Source organism: Antedon bifida, chromosome 6 (assembly GCF_963402885.1).
Source record: "Antedon bifida chromosome 6, ecAntBifi1.1, whole genome shotgun sequence".
NCBI lineage: Eukaryota > Metazoa > Echinodermata > Crinoidea > Comatulida > Antedonidae > Antedon > Antedon bifida.
The window spans coordinates 2,281,971-2,300,714 of NC_136231.1; the positions used below are offsets into that span (position 1 = coordinate 2,281,971).

The 18,744-nt window shown below is 33.2% G+C and overlaps 1 protein-coding gene across 3 annotated transcripts; it reads right to left on the reverse strand.

Annotated features, from left to right (window-relative positions):
* Window positions 1-11,810: 11,810 nt before the first annotated feature.
* LOC144845351 (peptidyl-prolyl cis-trans isomerase B-like) lies at window positions 11,811-17,930 on the reverse strand. 3 transcript variants are annotated; one of them, XM_078702619.1, is made up of 6 exons: window positions 17,632-17,930; window positions 14,939-15,060; window positions 14,127-14,402; window positions 13,569-13,662; window positions 13,097-13,281; window positions 11,811-12,684 (listed from the first exon to the last, which is right to left on the reverse strand). In XM_078702619.1, the coding sequence occupies exons 3-6, from the start codon at window positions 14,397-14,399 to the stop codon at window positions 12,520-12,522; spliced, it is 717 nt and encodes a 238-aa protein (XP_078558745.1). In that variant the 5' UTR covers window positions 14,400-14,402; window positions 14,939-15,060; window positions 17,632-17,930; the 3' UTR covers window positions 11,811-12,519. The 3 variants fall into 3 exon arrangements, with proteins under 3 accessions (XP_078558745.1, XP_078558744.1, XP_078558746.1); XM_078702618.1 differs by lacking the exon at window positions 17,632-17,930 and having other exon boundaries at window positions 14,939-15,321; XM_078702620.1 differs by lacking the exons at window positions 14,939-15,060; window positions 17,632-17,930 and having other exon boundaries at window positions 14,127-14,408.
* Between the last annotated feature and the right edge of the window lie 814 nt (window positions 17,931-18,744).

The window sequence follows — 18,744 nt, forward strand, 5'->3', positions numbered from 1 at the left end:
ATTACGGATACTTCAAAAGAAAAGCTATTTGACGATAACTTTGATGTAATTATGATGATTACGGTACGGATAGCGACACTAACGATGGACATGTTGACACTGAGATTAAGATGACGATCGGTGTTGGTTGGTGATCAGATCACCTCAAATTGCTGGTATGACGCAATGCACGTTATACGTGGGTTTTATCCAATCTAAAAAAATACAATCTTATATTGATTGATCGATTGATGTCCGGTTTTTTATTTCAGTTATCTGCAAAGTTAATAGGGTTACAAACATGATGAAACAACCATGGGAGAGTGGAATTATTGCCAACTACTTGCAACATCGGTTAGTCAACAAAACCTTATCTAAAATGAAATCCATCGAATTTGGTAAACATAGGGATAGTCCCATACTGTATAAGTGAGTCATAATTCGCAAGACATTTTATTACAGGATTCACTTGACCTCTCTTGACTCAAGTTGAAATTGTAATCTTCAACGATTTTGAAATCTTCCCTAAAAATCCTATTAGAAACCATATGGTACTGATAATATTTTACACCTCAAATGAACATTTACAGTATGACACATTAGTGAGTAATTGTGGTTATAAATTTTTGGGAACGGAAAAATGTTTGGGTATTGAGCAATATTGTTCTGTTTCAGCTCCATTTTCAGTTGGGTGGGAACATTTTGTGCTCAATGTTTCTTTCTTTTCTTCTATCATCTGACTTACATTATGAATTGATATATATAATTGTCGTTATAAATTGTCAGGTAAGAAAAAAGGTTACTTTACTGAGCAATAGTGTGTTTTATTACAACTTTATGTCTTCATAGTGGAAACAGTTTGTGTCCAATGTTTCTGTCATTATCTATATTGATTCTTAATTCATTTTTTAAGGTACGCCCATAGTTCTTCAACAACATACAAGTTCTTGAACAGACCTACAATACTTTAGAGAGGGTTGTATCTGAAAATTTTTTAACGTATTAGGCCTGTTCATAAATTGAAATGTCATTATATTTCAGTAATTTGTAATACAGTAGAACCTATTATTAAAAAGAAAGAGTGTTCAATTAAGATGGGGTCCACTGGATAGGGGTTGAGTGCTAAGCAATAGACTAGACTATATAATTCTGGCATTGTGAAATTCATCTCGGAGCGGCGTCCGCTTGATGATGATGATGATGATGAAAGTGTTAAAATATATAATTATTTTCCTCATTAGTTTCTCACGAGAGAGTTTCCCCTAATAGAGATTTCTATTGAATGGTGAAGTCCTAAAGAGTGGCTCCAATTTAATTAATGTAAATGTATAATAACGACATTTATGTTTGCATGCTGATAATGAAAGCTATAAAGCTTTTATTTTAGATCATTTTTTATGGAGATAGTGACGTCAGTTTGGAGAAGATTTAAAGAAGATACAGAAAATACAGTGTTTTGTTCATAAATACGCCTGCTTTACCCTACACATAATGTATTCGACATCCTTGGCGATTTGAAAAATTCTTATAACTATATTAGTTGTTATCTCTATTTTGTTGCGTCTTGTACTTCGAATGAGGTGAAAGTTATTTAAGGTGAAAGTCGTTGTGACAATGCTTACCAACCAAAAGCATGTAACAAGGCATTATATGTCATACCGTAAACGTTTTATTGATCATTTTCTCGTAACAAGAATATACATATTAAATCGGTAACGACCACAACATCAGAAAGCGACACACACCTGATAGAAAAAAAACACCGTGTTATTTACCTCACACAGTTACCTATATTTAACGGCATAACACCGAGTTTGTGTTGTCTTATAGGCTTGTAATGATTTTCAGTAAAATGAATCAGCTCTTAGTTATTGCTCTATCAAATTTGCCATCATCATCCGAACTGACGCTTGTGATTGGTTAACTTAATGCGTTATACGTAGACATCTACGTCTTTCTGCTGCGTTCCACTTTGATGCAACGCAACTACATTAACACAGAGGAAGTGAGTTGACCAATCACGAGCGACAATTCGGACGGTCCATCGCGTTGTGATTGGTCAAATTGCATGGCACGTCTTTCTCGCCCAGGTAACTACAACCCGTTGGTATGTAGGTTCAACAGGTAGGCTACTAAAGATTAGGGCTATTGCCAATTCGCAATTACTAAACATAAAATAGTCTAGACTAATTTAGTACAGTTCTCAAAGAGGGATTATAACTATCAATAGACAAAATCAGTTCTCTTTTGAGAATACGGGTCGTGGTCACTTTGGGTGAACGGTTGTGAAGTATGATCGAGCTGTGAACATGCCAACATCGTTCGTACCACTCATCCGTTATTTCGTCTGCTGGCAATAAACAGTAAAATCCTTAATCGAAAAAGGTAATTGGGCAAATGAACTTTGTATTTAGGCTAGCGAACTTTTATACGCTCTACAACAGAGTCATAAAACGCCGACATTTGTCAAAAGATCAACTAAACTAATTTAAAAACTGTCTCAGTTAAGAACAATTTCTTAGAATCTTGATTCAATGAGCCACTCCCCGATGGTCACTCCTAAAATTGTTTTCGGTGGGTTCAACTATTACCTATAAATCACCTTACACTTTGTTCGTGTTATTTTACAGTTTAATTCACCAGAGAAAAGAATTTAGTATTTGAACCAAAACAAACATTTCTTGTAATATCAGATTAGGGAATTGTGTCTGATAGCGGTCTCGAATGATGTGATAGCATACATGTTCCTGAACACTCTTACATTACCTTAGAGAAACTGGGGTATGTAACAAAATGTTTCTCCGTAATTGTTAGTTATTCATAAATTAAAATTTCGTAAACATATTCTAAGTAATGCTAAATACCCCTAAAATCCCTATTAAATTTACTCCTTCGGGACCCATCAAAGTTTCTCTTTAACAGGTGTGTCTCTGAATTGGGGTTAAAACATATCTCCCCGTTTCACCTTATAAAGATGTCCCTGAAGGGTGTAACAAAGAAGGGCTTATCTATTCAAGATTCAATTTATTGTCACATAATATTACATACATGAAATTTGTTTTCTTGAGCTTAGAAACATAGATACAATACAATTTAATACACAATATAAAAACATAACACCTTAACTAATTATCTCTTGCAAAATGTACATTATATAGATGACAAGCTTATGGGAAAAAGAGTCTCTAAAACGGTTGATTTTAACTTTGCATTGCCGAATTCTACCAGATCTATTAAAAATTACAATACTATTTAGTGGGTGAGTCACATCTTTAATTATCCATTCTATCATCAATTTAAACGTATAACAAAGATTCTTGACAATAATAAAGGTTATCCGAGGATAACCGATAATGGTATTTCCAGGGAAGAGTGAAATTACATTTAAAGTACAATTTGTATTTTCAATCTTCCCTGGTATTCCTCTTTACATACTGAAAGGATGAGAAAGTGCAAAGACACAGGTTCGGATTAAACAAATCAAGTGTTATCAGTTAAGTTATACTACCAAAAAAAGCCGATGAAAATTGTTTAATAATAACATACGATGCAATATAATAATTAATTAATGTATGTTCGAAATACAGGCAAATGTATTGCGATAAGTGAACACAAGAATTGTTGCGTGCTTGGTTTTGTTGGCAATGAGTGACTAGCGATTATCTTAAATAAACTTATTTCTTTGGTCAAGTTCAATTTTTATGTTACTTCACAACATAAACAAATCAATTACCATATATTTGTCATTTACAGCAGACTATATATGATGTTAAATAATTATTGATTTGATTTATGGCGTGCAGGAGAAATGTCAGAACAATACATACATCTTATTTCTTATTTTAGCTTGTTTGATTGTTTCTGTGGAGCAATTTACCTGTATGACAGGTGTTCCAGGTACTGTTTAGGTATGTCTGATGTCTCTTATATTAGATATACACACTCACTCACTCTGGAACTCTGCCCAAAAGATATCTCGCTATAAATCACAAAAGTTTAAAAGAAATGCATTAAGAAGGTGTTTTAAATCATGTATTTGAAAGACAATTTAACCGACATTATCTTCTGGTTTATTTTATTAAGAGGTAAGGATTGAAACATCAACGAATTCCGTTAGGTATGATAACATAAGGAGTTACTCTGCCTTCTTTAACAATCAATCTTTAACAGTTGAACATCATCAACGATGATCCTTTTTTCTATTCTAAAATATATTTCGTTCATACGTAGGGGAAACATTTCTTGTTATTCCAGGGTAGCAAAATGCTACACAAATTAATACAAATAAAAATAGGAATGCGATGAGGAGATGTGAGCAGGAACACCACCTTTAAAGAATTCTGCCCAGCATAAAACGTATTTTAAAGACATCCATCTAATTACAACACAACATTCACAAATGTTGTCACCTCTAAACGTACTGTTTCATATTTTTGTCCCATCCGGACTCTTGCTTTCTAACAAACACTTCTCTATAGCTGAAAAATAATCCAGTAATCATAACACAGCACTCACAAATGCTGTCACCTCTAAACCTAGGCCTACTGTTTAATATTTTTGTCCCATCCGGACCCAATTGCTTTCTCACAAACACTTCTCTAGCTGAAAATTAATCCAGTAAAACGCTATTTATGTATGTTGAATGTTATTGATATTCTAATTTTTAAAATCCCCTGTCGTACCAATGAATATTCTGTTTAAATTACACAACGTTATTTGTTTCAAAGCTATGTTCTACTATGGCAATGTTGTTATTTGTTAAGATAAAACTATTTAAAGATGTATTGTCCCCCTGAAAAAAAATAATTCATTTTTATGTTGAATATTCCATTTTAATGTAACATAATAGTTATTCACTTGACCAAAAATTGGATCGAAAAAAATGTATTTACCTGAAAAAATGTAATTTAAAAAAGCAAAAAATAGTCAAATTGGCAGCCAGCCAATGGATTTTTGGTTGAATTTAACCATTTATTTTGTCATTTTATAAAAGAAAACATTCTTTTTTTTCTTTTTTTTCTATGGAAGTGATTAACTTTATTAAAACTGCAAAATAACATATTCAAAGTCTGATTTAATTAATCTTTTTTTCATGTTTTTGGGGGACAATACATCTTTAAAAATACTGTTCGAAAAAATACGGATTACAAGATATTCTGCTGAATTTTATTACACAACTCTTACGTTTCTAAATTTAGCGTGAAATATTGATTCGGGTGGTTTTGTTTAGTGGTTCTAGGCTTATTTACGTAGATCAACCACACTTTTTTATAACGAGGCTCCCAACATGTTCTGTTCGTGATTGAAAACCACATACGCAATTCTCTTGTGACAACTACAATAATTTACCTATGTATACGTACACATTTTTGTGGTTCATTCGAATTTAATTGACATGTAGCATAGCAAAGTCTAAAGTGGGTCTACTCAGTCTACCCAGGGCAGGATTATGTTTACTACACACCTTATTTATTTGAACTTTTCTTGTTTGGCTTTGTTTTACGTTTATTTAAAATCAATGATAAGAATTAAAAGCAGCCGTCGCAGTAGTCTGGGCTCCAGACGGAGTTTTGTCTTAATATTGGTAAAAAGATAAGTATTTTTGCACATATGGCGTTTCATACGTGTATTACTTGAGTTTTCAGACAAAAATCAAAACGACGACGTGTGGAATGACATAAAAAAGACAATAAATACAGACTTGGAGCAAGTCTACCATCGCAGTTGCAAATAAGATTCTTGATGACATAAAAAATCACTATCACGAAGATGAAAAAAGTCTACAGCTCACTATGTCGGTCGGTTGGTCGGTCGGTCGGTCGGTAAACACTAACTTGAGCACACGACTGCAGCCATCTATATGGCCTTGTTATATGAACAGAGATGATGCATGCTGCATCCAAAGTTAGTAAGGTTTTGACAGCTGTTGCAGACAATGACACGAAATATATAGATTTATAAATGACAACAACTAAATAAAAGTTAATTATAATATTGTCAGCCATCGCTGACTATAGTGAGCGCAATGGAGATACAATATTTGCCGCCACCTCTTCAGGCACATGTCGTCCTGACGATGGTGTTAATAAATGTATTCCTTGCAGATGCAGTGTTGTAAAGTTATGCTTATAAGAAGAGCAAAACTTTACCATCCAAAAAATGAGTCAATGATATAGGCGTTATGTTATTCTGTATCATATATTTTTGCGAATACCGGGATAATTGTAGATCTGAGAATCGACTGATATGCATCAGAATAAATGATGTTAATTATTGTTTTATTATCAAATAATGTCAAATTGATTAATGAATGTGTAGTTAACATTAAACCTTTATTCCGTTAGTTTGAACTATTCACACCGCCATCGGCTTAATAAATTACACCAGTCCTAACCTCGCACAATATACGACCGTACATCAGACAATGGGAAGCGAATTCGTCTCACTTATGTACCAAATATTTTGAGCTACTAACTTAAATATACATTCATTTCTAAATTGGAATTTATTACGATCTTATTGAATTGATCTCACACTTGTGGTAAATCTGTCTCCGAGGCGACGTTTCTGAGGTGATAGTTCATGAGTTAAATCTATTGGAAACACTCTGTAAAACCGTGGACGAGGAGTATTTTCTACTTTCATGGTAAAAGGATCCCAGGATCACGGTAAACCTGCTCCCCGATGCAGCCTATTGGCTATAACATATGGTACTCACCCTTAAGCAAGATGTCTTACTTGTATTGCCTCGCCTTCAGATGGGACGCAATGTTGTTGGTCCTGTGTACATATATAATAATGTGCATGGTCAGACTATACTGATAATGGTAGGCGCTACCGTAAGGGATCTAATCCGAATTTCCCCCTTTTTTACATTCACATTTTATATTTGTTCAGAAACGAATCCTTATTTGCAAAAAAAAAAGCAATAATTGAATTGATGTTGTCACTTTGCAAGATCCAGTATGTTGTCTGTGAAAATCAGGTCAATCGATCCAAGTGTCAAAATAAGGTGGAGTACCAAAATAGTATCGTGGAAAGTACAACAAAATTCATTTTCTCTTGAGCATTCATGTTTATATTTAAGCTGAGTATTTAAGTGAATTAATATTTTGTTAGATAAATAGTTCGATCTAATTGTATCTTAGGTATGTTAACGTCATGCAACGTCATAAGCGTATGTAGATTAAATTGCCCGCCAAATTAGGACCATGCTAGTAATTACACTTACCCTCTTTTAATTCCCAAGTGATTATAATGGTTTAGTCTGAACGAAGACAGTGTTAGAAACGTGCGGAAGCTAACAACCACCACTAACCCTCTTTGCGAAAGCCATGAATCTCCCGGCAAATACCGAATCCGAAGCATTAGGCGTGTTCATGAGGGGGCCTAGAAAGTCGAAGGGGACAGGGTGTTATAGGTACGCTGAAACCGGGTCATACTATCGAAAGGTCAAGTACGTATAAGGAAATTGTGCTGGTTACATGATTGACACAGTAGCCCGGGGATGTTGCTGTAAAACCAGTCAGCACATTTTAATGTTTTTACCACATTATCACACTTTCTCACACATAATATGCAGTGAATAATGGTTGTCTATCAATCGTTCACCGTAAGCTAAATAGTACAACGTACATGAAGTTCAACTCATCCATCGATTATTGTACACTTAAATTAAAATTTATTTAATTACAGTACTACACAGTACTCCTGAGACAATAATTAAAATTTAGAACGCGCCAATTTCAAACAATATTCAAAGGTGTAGTAAGGTGATGTGACACGCACACTGATCTTGCCTGTTTCTATTTCCATTTTAAGGGGTTTAAAACTTTATCTATAAAAAGAAAGACTATATTACATTTCTTGTATATGTTGCAAAAAATATATGCATTAGGGGCCTACGGTAAAATGTACATTGTGAATAAAGTACACGTAGGTTCACTGGTTAGGCCGCCTTATTACGGTAGGCCTATGTACCAGCTGATTGCCGAGCACGAACTCGTTACTATTCCTTCTCTATACTACCGGTACTGGCTGATGTGATGACGTAATAGGTTAAAGATGATGAAAGTGACGAAAATGATGACCAGTCTCTTTTTTGTATGCAATGACAGGAAGTCATGTTACTGCATGCTTTCATAATTCCATTTTGTAAATTCAAACCACAGAATCACAATGCAAACAAAACTCAATAGGAAACGACGTACATGAAACAAATAAAACAACATGGTATCTAGTGTCAAATCTCGTTAGACAGGTTAAAACAAAACTAAACTACCGGTAGCACACGTAAACGAATGCGCCGTAGGCTGGAATGACAGTCCTCTTGGTGTAAGCAAACAGGTTGGTATAATAGACCCATATTTGATATTCAAATTGGTTGTTAAATATATTAGATGACCAGAATATGGCCTCTTGTTATAGACATTATTAATACATTTCCAATTACTTAAATCCACCCACGGACATCGATATTTCTGTTCACATACCTTATACGGTAACATTTTGTGTTTACGTTTGAGCACCTGGACAGATCGTGTTCATCATCTATTCTCACAGGTTGTATACCTATACCCAGGAAACTGGATGGATTTGCTTTATATTTTAAAAATAATTTTAAAAATTCTTCTCTCTTGCTTTCATTTATTCATTCACTCACTCACTCCACCCTTTGTTCGTTCGTTTACTCACTCTCACACTCCATCCTTCCTTCGTTCGTTCCTTCGTTCGTTCATTCGTTCGTTCCTTCGTTCTTTCCTTCGTCAGTTCCTTCGTTCCTTGGTTCGTTCGTTCCTTTGTTCTTTCCTTCGTTCGTTCGTTCGCTCCTTCGTTCGTTCGTTCCTTCGTTCGTCCGTCCGTCCGTTCATTCGTTCCTTCGTTCATTCATTCATTCGTTCCTTCGTTCATTCATTCGTTCGTTCATTCATTCAATCGTTCTTTCGTTTATTCACTCATTTAATTAACAGTATTGCATATTACATAAAATGGACTAAAAATAATTCAATCAATTAACGAGAACTTCACTGCATTCGTGATTAAAGCTTCTAAAATGGCCATCTTTGCGTCAGCATGACGTAGTTAAATATTGATTCCTTTTACCTTAATTAATATCGGTCTTTAATTAACCCGGTTGCTTTTATCACCTTCTAATAAAATATTTCATTTATTGCAAGTGGCAAGTTTTAAAAAAAGCTACCATTGAGACTAAACACAACATAATTTAAAAGTATGCTTACTGAGACCAGTGCAGCATACATTGTTTGGAAATTCCTGTAGGCCTACTTTGCTGATGTTATTTGTGGACCTGAAAAACATATATTGATGAGGAGAATTAGGCAGCTGTCGACTCACTTTATCTGCTTTATCTACTGTCAGTAGAAAAAGTCGAATCAAATATCTCTGATGCATTGCTAAATTATGATGTGAACCTACAGAGTAAATTACTTGTTTTCATTTATATGCAAAGTGTATACACCATCAAATATAAATTTATACATAGAATAGAACATGATTTTAAATATGCACACGTTTTGTACGTTACGAATGTACAAAAACTGAAAAATTATTGACATAGTTGTTATAAACGAAAGAAATTCTACAAAAGACACCGTTTTTGTGCCCAAATATAGTAGTGATATGCTCAAATATGGTAGTGATATGCTCAAATATGGTAGTGATATGCTCAAATATGGTAGTGATATGACAAAGTTTGATAGTGTAAACAGGGTTTACAAACGTTTTAACGTTTTATAAAACAAGAAAAAAAAAGAATAAAACATAGAAGGACAGAGAAATTAACATTGAAATTAGAAATTTAGTTAAAGATATAATTTAAACTTACATGTAAATAACAATAAAAAGGTTATTATTTTTAGTCGCGTGCAACTCGACTCTATAGCTCACTATGTCGGTCGGTTGGTCGCTCGGTCGCTCGGTAAACACTAACTCAAATTTGCGCACGCGACTGCAGCTATTTAATATTTTATTTATTTATTTCATCGTCGTAGGCCCCATACTATAGAAGCAATGTTGTTGAGTCTAAAACGTTTGAAACATAAATCGACTGGTGTTTTTTTGCTACAGGCAAACAGACAATGATACTACAAAACATTATGACAAACAGAGAAATCGTCCCACTTTCATCGAGTATTTCGAGAATACTTTTGGAAAAATATCAGGCCAATTAATCACATTTATATCTAAAAAGTTAGCTGTTAGCTGCAGACTGGAATGGGAGTAATTTGACTCTGAGAGAACCCGGTCCGTGTCTGTAGAGTCGGGAACTTTAGTCATTGGTTTTCTTGTTTCCCGATGGATTGCACACACAACTTACTCACAACACAACACAACTTCGTCTGTACCAATAAGATACATGAAAACAATGAAAGGAAATGGGGGTAACAACACTTATAGACAATTCCACTTTCATTTAACGTATAACATACTTTTTACGGTGTCTTTCGATTTTGCTTTCAGAAGAATTTAGATACTGTTATCAATTATTGACTCTCAAAATTGATGAAGCACACCTACTGTCATTTGATGTTTTTATTTCACCTCTATTAAAAAGCAGCATTGTTAGTATTTTATCAAACAATTTGACAGATAAGCAATTTACTAAACAAATTATGTGTTAACGGAAATACTTATGGACAAATACAGGTTAGACTTGGCTGACAATGATGTAGTAGACGATTTCGTAATACCTTACGTGACAAACGTGTAAAGTATTGCCTACACCTAAACGTTATCGGCTTATCCAAAGAAACCATACTCATGTGTATATTCACCCTACAGGTATGACCCAGGAGTACCTGCAATGCCTGCATTATGACACGACAATTCTGTTATCTACTAGTTATGCTTGTGTGATGCATCCTTCAAAAGTAAAATAAACAAACTCTCGAATATAATATACAAGACTAGAGATGTTTTGCACCCCGCATCGACTCGACTATTACTCATCTTTGGCAACTTGTATTGCAATCAATGATGAAATACCAAATAAAATACTTTAAAACATGGACATCAGCAAATACCAGTTTATGACGAAATACTAAATAAATACTTAATCTTAAATACAAGTGTGGCTTACTAAATATTGACCTACTTAATGACCGTGGACATAATGAAATCTTCGTATGATGTTTAAGCCTATATTAATAAACTAAGATATCAACTCGAATACATAAATAATAATCTCTCTCCCCTTATACAACTCTCCTCCTGTACCATACAATGGTAGGGATGGTTTCTTCACACAGCATTATTACGTCATCATACAAATATTACTTCAACTCAATAATTCAGTGTATAATTCCAACTACTACTGATAGAATTTTGGCAAATCTATCAGTCATACGTAATCTATGTCGTCATTCTAATTGGTGACCCTTTTAATAAGCCTAAAGGGATATTTTCTCTACCCCCATTCACTGCATATGAATGATTTTGCCGAAATTTAATTTTTCCCCTTAATCTGTAGGCTATAACGTCTTATTCTTCAAAACGCCTGCCAAGGTTTGTATTGGTCATCGTTATAACAATATTTTTTTTTAAGTCTTTAAATTGAGGAACTAACTTTATCTAGTGTCGTCTTTGGATACCGTGGAAAGTTGTCTCTTTTTCTGGTACTCACTCACATCTTGTAATTACTTTTCCAATTTCATATTTCGCATACACTGTTCGTATGTTTTCATATTTCGTTCCATTGCTTTCACGTAATATGCTACTCTAACACAAAACGCAATATAAATTTGTTTTTATAGTCAACAATTTTTATTTCCAAAACAATTATAATCAAGTACATTATAAACAATTCAAACTATAATTCAATTATACTCTTCCAACTCAATGAAAAATGTCATCAAATTAAATCAATTAAATTGTATAAGGCTTAGGCTATATTCATAACTTACTTTATATAATTTCTATTGAAAAACATGTGAAAAACAAGGTCATAAAGCATATTAGTTGAATGTTTACACAATTATGGCTCATTGAAAGATTATCAAACAATCGAGATTTTAAAGAAATGTTTACAAGAACGAGCATGAAAATCAAATTTTTGGTTTTTAGTACCAATGAATCATCCATTAGCCATAAAAGGAAACTTCTTCAACAAAAAAAAACCAAACACATACTAAACAAAGATGTCAAGTCGCGGTTTTAGTTTTAAAATATCTTAATTTAAACAAAGATATATATGTGTAAACATTTTGGAAGACTTAAAATTAAGTAGTAGGCCTTTTGATAAATCAGTTAAGATTAATAAAATACATCAATCGGCTATCTAGATATAATTGTAATCAATTACTGTATGTCTAAAAAAAATCCTATCAACATTTAACAGTAAGCCGCCTAGTAATAATGTTAATGTGAACAAATGTATAGGCCTAGAACGTTTCAGTCTATTATGCCTGAATCACATTGGAATGTAACTGAAGTTTGCCTGAGAAAGACTGCCGTTAAATTATTCGGCATCATTCAATCTAAAAGAATGGAAAATTGTCGGTAAGCATAAATGGAATAACTAGTTTAAGGGGTTTCGGTGTCTGAGTTGTTGGTCAAGTCTAGGCCTTCTGGGTGAGGCAAGTGGTAAGGCTCTTTAACGGGGATGACACCGCAATCTGAAACTCGGATGATTCTATCTGGGAAAGCATAATCATTGGTATCTTCATCAACGATCAGATCAATAATATCCTGTAGAATAAATTGATGGGTATTATTAGTAAATTATTAAGATATTAATGATTGTGCGTATTAATATTAACGAAATGTATCTCAAGAGAATAATTTTGGAATGTGGTCAAACCAAGTATTGCAACCACATAAATGACATAATCTCGAAAGCTTAAAGCTATATGTTATTCATTAATCTCGAAAGCTTAAAGCTATATGTTATTCATTAATATGAAGAGCCACCTATAGTTGGTCTAAAATCTTGCTTGGATCAGACTATGCATCGCGATGGCGGTAGACAGGATGTTATTGATAAATGGTAAGTCAAAGCACTTTATTAAGCAACCGTCAATGGGGGTGGTAGAAGAAAAATAATTAATACTGCAAAAGGGCATTAAATAAATCAATTAAATTAATAATATGGCAAACCTACCATTCCTTCAATAACTTTTCCAAATACAACGTGTTTGCCATCAAGCCATTTAGCACTGTTCAATAAGATGAAGAATTGTGAGTTGTTTGTGTCTGTTCCAGCGTTAGCCATTGATACCCATCCTGGTCCCCAATGCCTCAAGTTGAAGTTCTCGTCGGCGAAATATTCTCCATAGATGCTTCGTCCTGTAAAATGTAGAAATTAAGCGCTTAGCTCATCATATTCAAAACATGATTGATTTATCCCTCGACCTAGCAGTCCTCCTTCGTTAATTCTCATTACCATCGAGAGCAATCGTTTTGCTATTCAATAAGTTTCGTATTATTTTAAGACCCAATTAAATCGAATCTTGACTTACAGACAATTAGGCCTACACGCATGCGTACAAGTTGATTAATTATGGCTTCCTTTATTGTAGAATAAGGCAGTTGTATGGGATTAGATTCAACAAACAAATGAAAGAACTTATTACCTCCTGTACCATCTCCGTTTGAGATGTCACCCATTTGGATTACGAAATCGGGTACCACACGGTGGACAATTGTGTTGTTGTAGCTCATATTTTTCTAAAAGGAAAACAACAAAAAGCAACAAAAGTAAAAAAAATGATTTTTAAAGAATTATACATTTATAAATTCATGTTGAAGTAACAGACAGGAACTATACATTTTATACACAAAGATCAGAAGAGCAATTCAGTTGTAAAGTAAAATGTGAAGACCGTAATTTTTTTTTTTCATAAACTAGAAGCTTTAAATTTTTCAAATTGAAGTATATCCTATAATCTTATGATCCTATAGTGATGAAAGTACGTGGACTGTTAACTAAATATATACTGCAACGAACTGCATTTTCTCAGTTTGTAATTTCTGCCATACAACAAAGATCATATTAACATTTGTTGGACAACGAAACCAGACTATTAACGAAACACATACAATGACAGTATGAAAGATACATTTGAAATAAAAACATTTACAAAGAAATTCAGTAATCATACAAGAGCGATTATTATTCTGTTACTACTTACATCTTTTCTCCATCCTCCTCTTGCCAGGGCAGCAAAGTTCTGTACTGTAACTGGGCATGTCTCACCGAAAAGTCCAATAACGAATCGGCCAGCTGGCTCGTCATCAATCTCAATATCAAAGAACACTTTCTTGGTTACAAGTAAATCGTTGGTTCTGTCACGGTCCGTATCTTCCCATGGTTTTGGTTTTCTTGCTTTACGTTTCTTAGCATCCACAGAAAGGAATGATGCCACCAGGCAGAGAATTACGCAAATGTAAAGTGTTAACTTCATGATCTGAGGAAAAAGAATTATACAAATTCTAGCAATTCTACTTTTGATCGGTTCAACTGTAAATGTTAAGTTGTAAGTTGTATCCGGATTCCTCAAACGTCTATGTCTAACAGTAGGCCTAATTATAGTTTTGTATCATAGAAAGAAAAAGAAGGGTCATATAAGCTATCTGGCTTTTTAACCGACCCATTAACACCAAGAAAGTATTAGGCAAGCAAATAGTATTAGTAAATAACTGGTCTAATAGCTAGATAAAGGTTCGCCTACACTGTGGAGTTGATACATCTTTCTAATGAATTTAGTGTAGGCCTAAATTAAAAAAAGTTAGGCCTAAGGTGAATGTATAATCTAGATGCAAAATGTTTTAGAACACTTATTTAATCGAGAGAGGTTAATACTATTTTAGGCCTATACACAGATTTTCTGGTGTATTTTTTTAAACATACCGTACTATATCAGTGTTCCACACATTTGACTGAAAAATAAGTACAGTTAGCTTACAAACAACAAGAAAATAACGAAACTCCAGGCATACTTACAATATTTTTTCCGATGTCTTGCTTCTTCAATCGTCTGAATTAACATGTGATGCCAATACCATTTCATAGCCGGTATTTATGTAGGAGATCGGAGCTTACTCGGCCAACGAGGGGTCTAAAAGCTGTTGCATTTGCCAACACGACACACGTAGACGTGTACGGATTTTTGTGAAGATTTTGTATTTACATTTGTAACAAAAGATATAATTAGTAGTGAGATAATGAGTCGCTTCTTTGTTCACATTGTGTATTAGTGTTGATCAAAATATATATTTTGCCATATTCATAATCTTATTATAATTATGTCATATCAAAGTGCAGCCAAGATTTGTTAGGTTGTCTACCCTCCTCCTTTCTGTTTGTTTGTATACGATATTTTTTCATCTTATGTCTCATACTTTTTGGATGACGTAAACATAATTAGTTCTAAATTTCCTGAGAAATATTTGGAAAATGCTTATAACTATAATGTTTTTAACGTTTATAATACTATATAACCAGTTTTTAATTTACTTTTTTCTCCCAATGACTGAGTTAATGAGTTAGACCTAATTAGATTCTCGACTTATATTTCTTATTTAAGTGAATATTAATTTTATTATCATTATTTGAATACAATTACAAAATTTCAAATAAACTGAATAAAAAACATTTTTTTATCCATTTTCATAATTCGTAATGTCATCTTATTCTATCATTTCTACTTATATACTCCATAATCTCAAATTATAATTATAATACATAATCTCGAATTATATAATCCATAATTTCGAAATATATATTCCATAATAACGAATTATGTAATGCTTTAAAAATAAGCATATACAGTGTAGGCCTCTATGTACAGTACAGAATTTGATTCTTACTATATTCGGCGACAACAGACTCATTTCCCACTCGTCTTTGTTTTCAACAAGGGGTATCCCTGACTTTCATACCTATTGTCTACCAAACGATTGTTTTCAAATCCCCATAACGTGGCAGGTAACACATTTCAGATCACAGCCGTATCAACATTTTTTATCACATGTTTAAAGATATATTGCATGCCATAATAATCGTATAATAATATTATATAAGTTATTCACTTCCGCAGAAAACTGAATAAAAAATGACTTTAGGCCTACTTATAAATAGACAAAATAAAGGTTAACCAAAAGCAAATCGGCCATCAGGCTATCTTTTTTTTTATTTAATGTTTTATATGACATTAAAATGGCAAATTCAACAAACAATTGTATAAAAGATTTTTTTTTCAGGGGACATTATCTTCAATATGAAAATGGAAAAACAAGTATACGAAAGTAAAAACATCAGTACGAACATTTTCTTCTAATCCAGTTTTGAGGGGCCATTATTTATTGGTTTTATTGGGCTTTTTTGGGGCTTTTTTTCTATATTGCATTAAGGCCTATAATATTATATTGAAAGACAGTGTTGTTTCATGTCTTTTTGTAGAAATACATAGAATATAACAATCATTACTCATTAATTTATCGAGAGTAATGTGTTCCTCAATCCAAAATATCAGTAAAAACAATCCAAAATATAGATACATTTTATTTTATAAGTAAGGGATTCCACATACAAGATTCAAGATTCAAGATTCAAGATTCAAGAAATTTTATTTGTCCATAAAAATGGAAATTCACTTTGCTTGGTAGATTAAAAACAACAATATTGCAACAATTTAAAACGTGCAGTATCCCAGTATCTTTAAATTAAAAAATAGAAGATAAATAAATGGGATTTGATTTGATGGTGATTATGAAATTGAATGTATATAACATGTTGAAAGTTGAATTTCACACGTGTCTAAGCCAAAACGAATAATACATGACAACAGCTGTATGATTATCAAAGAAAGTCGATTTTTGGTGGCGCATATTTAAAAGCATCTACTTTTGTAGTTATTCGCTAATTAAGGTAGTTCTTGAGAGTTTCCAAACTTGCTCCTTTCTTTACGAAATAAAATTAATATTATACGAGAGAATATTTCCTTTTTGTTGATCCAACAGATCGAAAAGTATTAAAAATGGTACTTACAACGACGATCTATTGGATCAGCAAAAAAAGAAAAATTCTCTCCTATAATATTATATATAAAATTATTTCAAGAAATTAAATACGTTTATACACAAGCATTCATTTGTTTGATACTTAATTTTTCCATTATGCATACAGCCTACTACTGGGGACCATTTTAGGTTATTCAATTCGATCCTATGGATCCGTTCAGGCTTTGATATATATATACGGGTGAGTTACAAGCAAGCAATCTTACTAATCAACGACGCTGATTGGTCAACTCATAATTTTATTTACGCCTACGTCGTTACGTTGCGCCTACCTACGCCGTTACTTTACGACTACGTCGTCACGTTGCGTCCAATCAAGTGGGAACCGAGTTTTAGCGATAATCGGCTCCATTAAGCCAATAACCGGGTAAATAACTAAGCCTGAACAGGTTCTATTTTGAATGAAGGCTGCCGTGAACGGTGGTCAACGATGTGCGCTAGTATATACGGTAGGCATAGGAAGAGCATACATCATTAGGTTGATAATGAATATCTTATGACAAGAAAAATTCAAATAATTCACCTAATAATAAATTTAAATACAGTACACATTGAATTATTATCAATCTTATATTTCAGTATGTAAATCGTTTAAGTAAAATGTTTACCATTTACCTGTTTCTGCTAATATATCCTTACAAGTATGAATTGTTGGTTCTTCAACAGAGAGTTCAGCTGGCCCAGAATTGCTTTGAAATTCGCGCTTCTACCAGCCATATCAAGCGACTTAATGTTGTAACAACACAGTGAGTAATTTTGAGCGTACGACGGCTTAATATACAGTGTATCATATCATTTTAACAAGAAACCCAAAATGAAATTCACAGTGCAAGCACTGAAAATGCAATAATAAAGGCAAATATGTCCCCTTTTGCAACAACACAAGTGGTGGATGGAGCATACCAACACAGTTCGTTCAGTCAGTCCACGACTATATTGCTGCATACAGTGTACACTGTCTTAGTCTACATAATTTGCATATTATAGAGAAAGGGTGCCTCACGCGCGCTCGACTTGAATGCACGTTAACTTAACTATTATCTATACAATACAACTGCAATGTTTCCTCACATACTTCTTGAAAGAATATTTGATAGAACATTTTATATTGTTGTTGTCGAGTGAGCTTCGAGTACCATATTATAATTCTCCATCACTGAAAGGAAAGATAGTCACATTCTAGTAATGCCAATCTTTACCAGCCACCATCGAAAAGAGGGAATGTTTTATAATGCTTTTAAGATTGTTTGTTGCTCCTATATAATATTCTTATTTATAACATAAAGATCAAGCAACTATTCAACTTGTAAGAAGAAAGATTTCTTTGAACCAATTGAAATAGTAAAGATAGACTATTATTAATAAATGTTAATATTGTATACCACATTCCACAATGTCGATCGTATACATGCTTCTCCACTAAGCGGGTCACGTTAAATATGCATATTTAGTACAGAGAGAGGCAGGCATACGGTACCAACCAATATTTTTTTAGAAAGATCTGTAAGCGTACTATGACCAAACCAACTATAAAACGAAGACAATTTGTTTTAATATTCGTGTACATTTGTATTTATTCATTTATTTCCAAAAACAACTATTATAATTAACAATCACAATATACACATATTTCACAAAACATACTTCAATCTAATTCTACTAACATTAAGATATTCAAAATGATAAATAATATAAAGTTGAAATTAGAGAAATCAACTTCGATTCTAA

What these genes read in the sequence shown, in the direction of transcription:
- LOC144845351 (XM_078702619.1), bottom strand. Translation starts at nt 14,399, where the DNA reads ATGAAGTTAACACTTTACATTTGCGTAATTCTCTGCCTGGTGGCATCA. An exon ending in AAACGGAGATGGTACAGGAG is followed by an intron (nt 13,282 to 13,568) that starts GTAATAAGTTCT and finishes TACATTTTACAG; the next exon opens with GACGAAGCATCTATGGAGAA. An exon ending in GAAAAGTTATTGAAGGAATG is followed by an intron (nt 12,685 to 13,096) that starts GTAGGTTTGCCA and finishes TTTATTCTACAG; the next exon opens with GATATTATTGATCTGATCGT.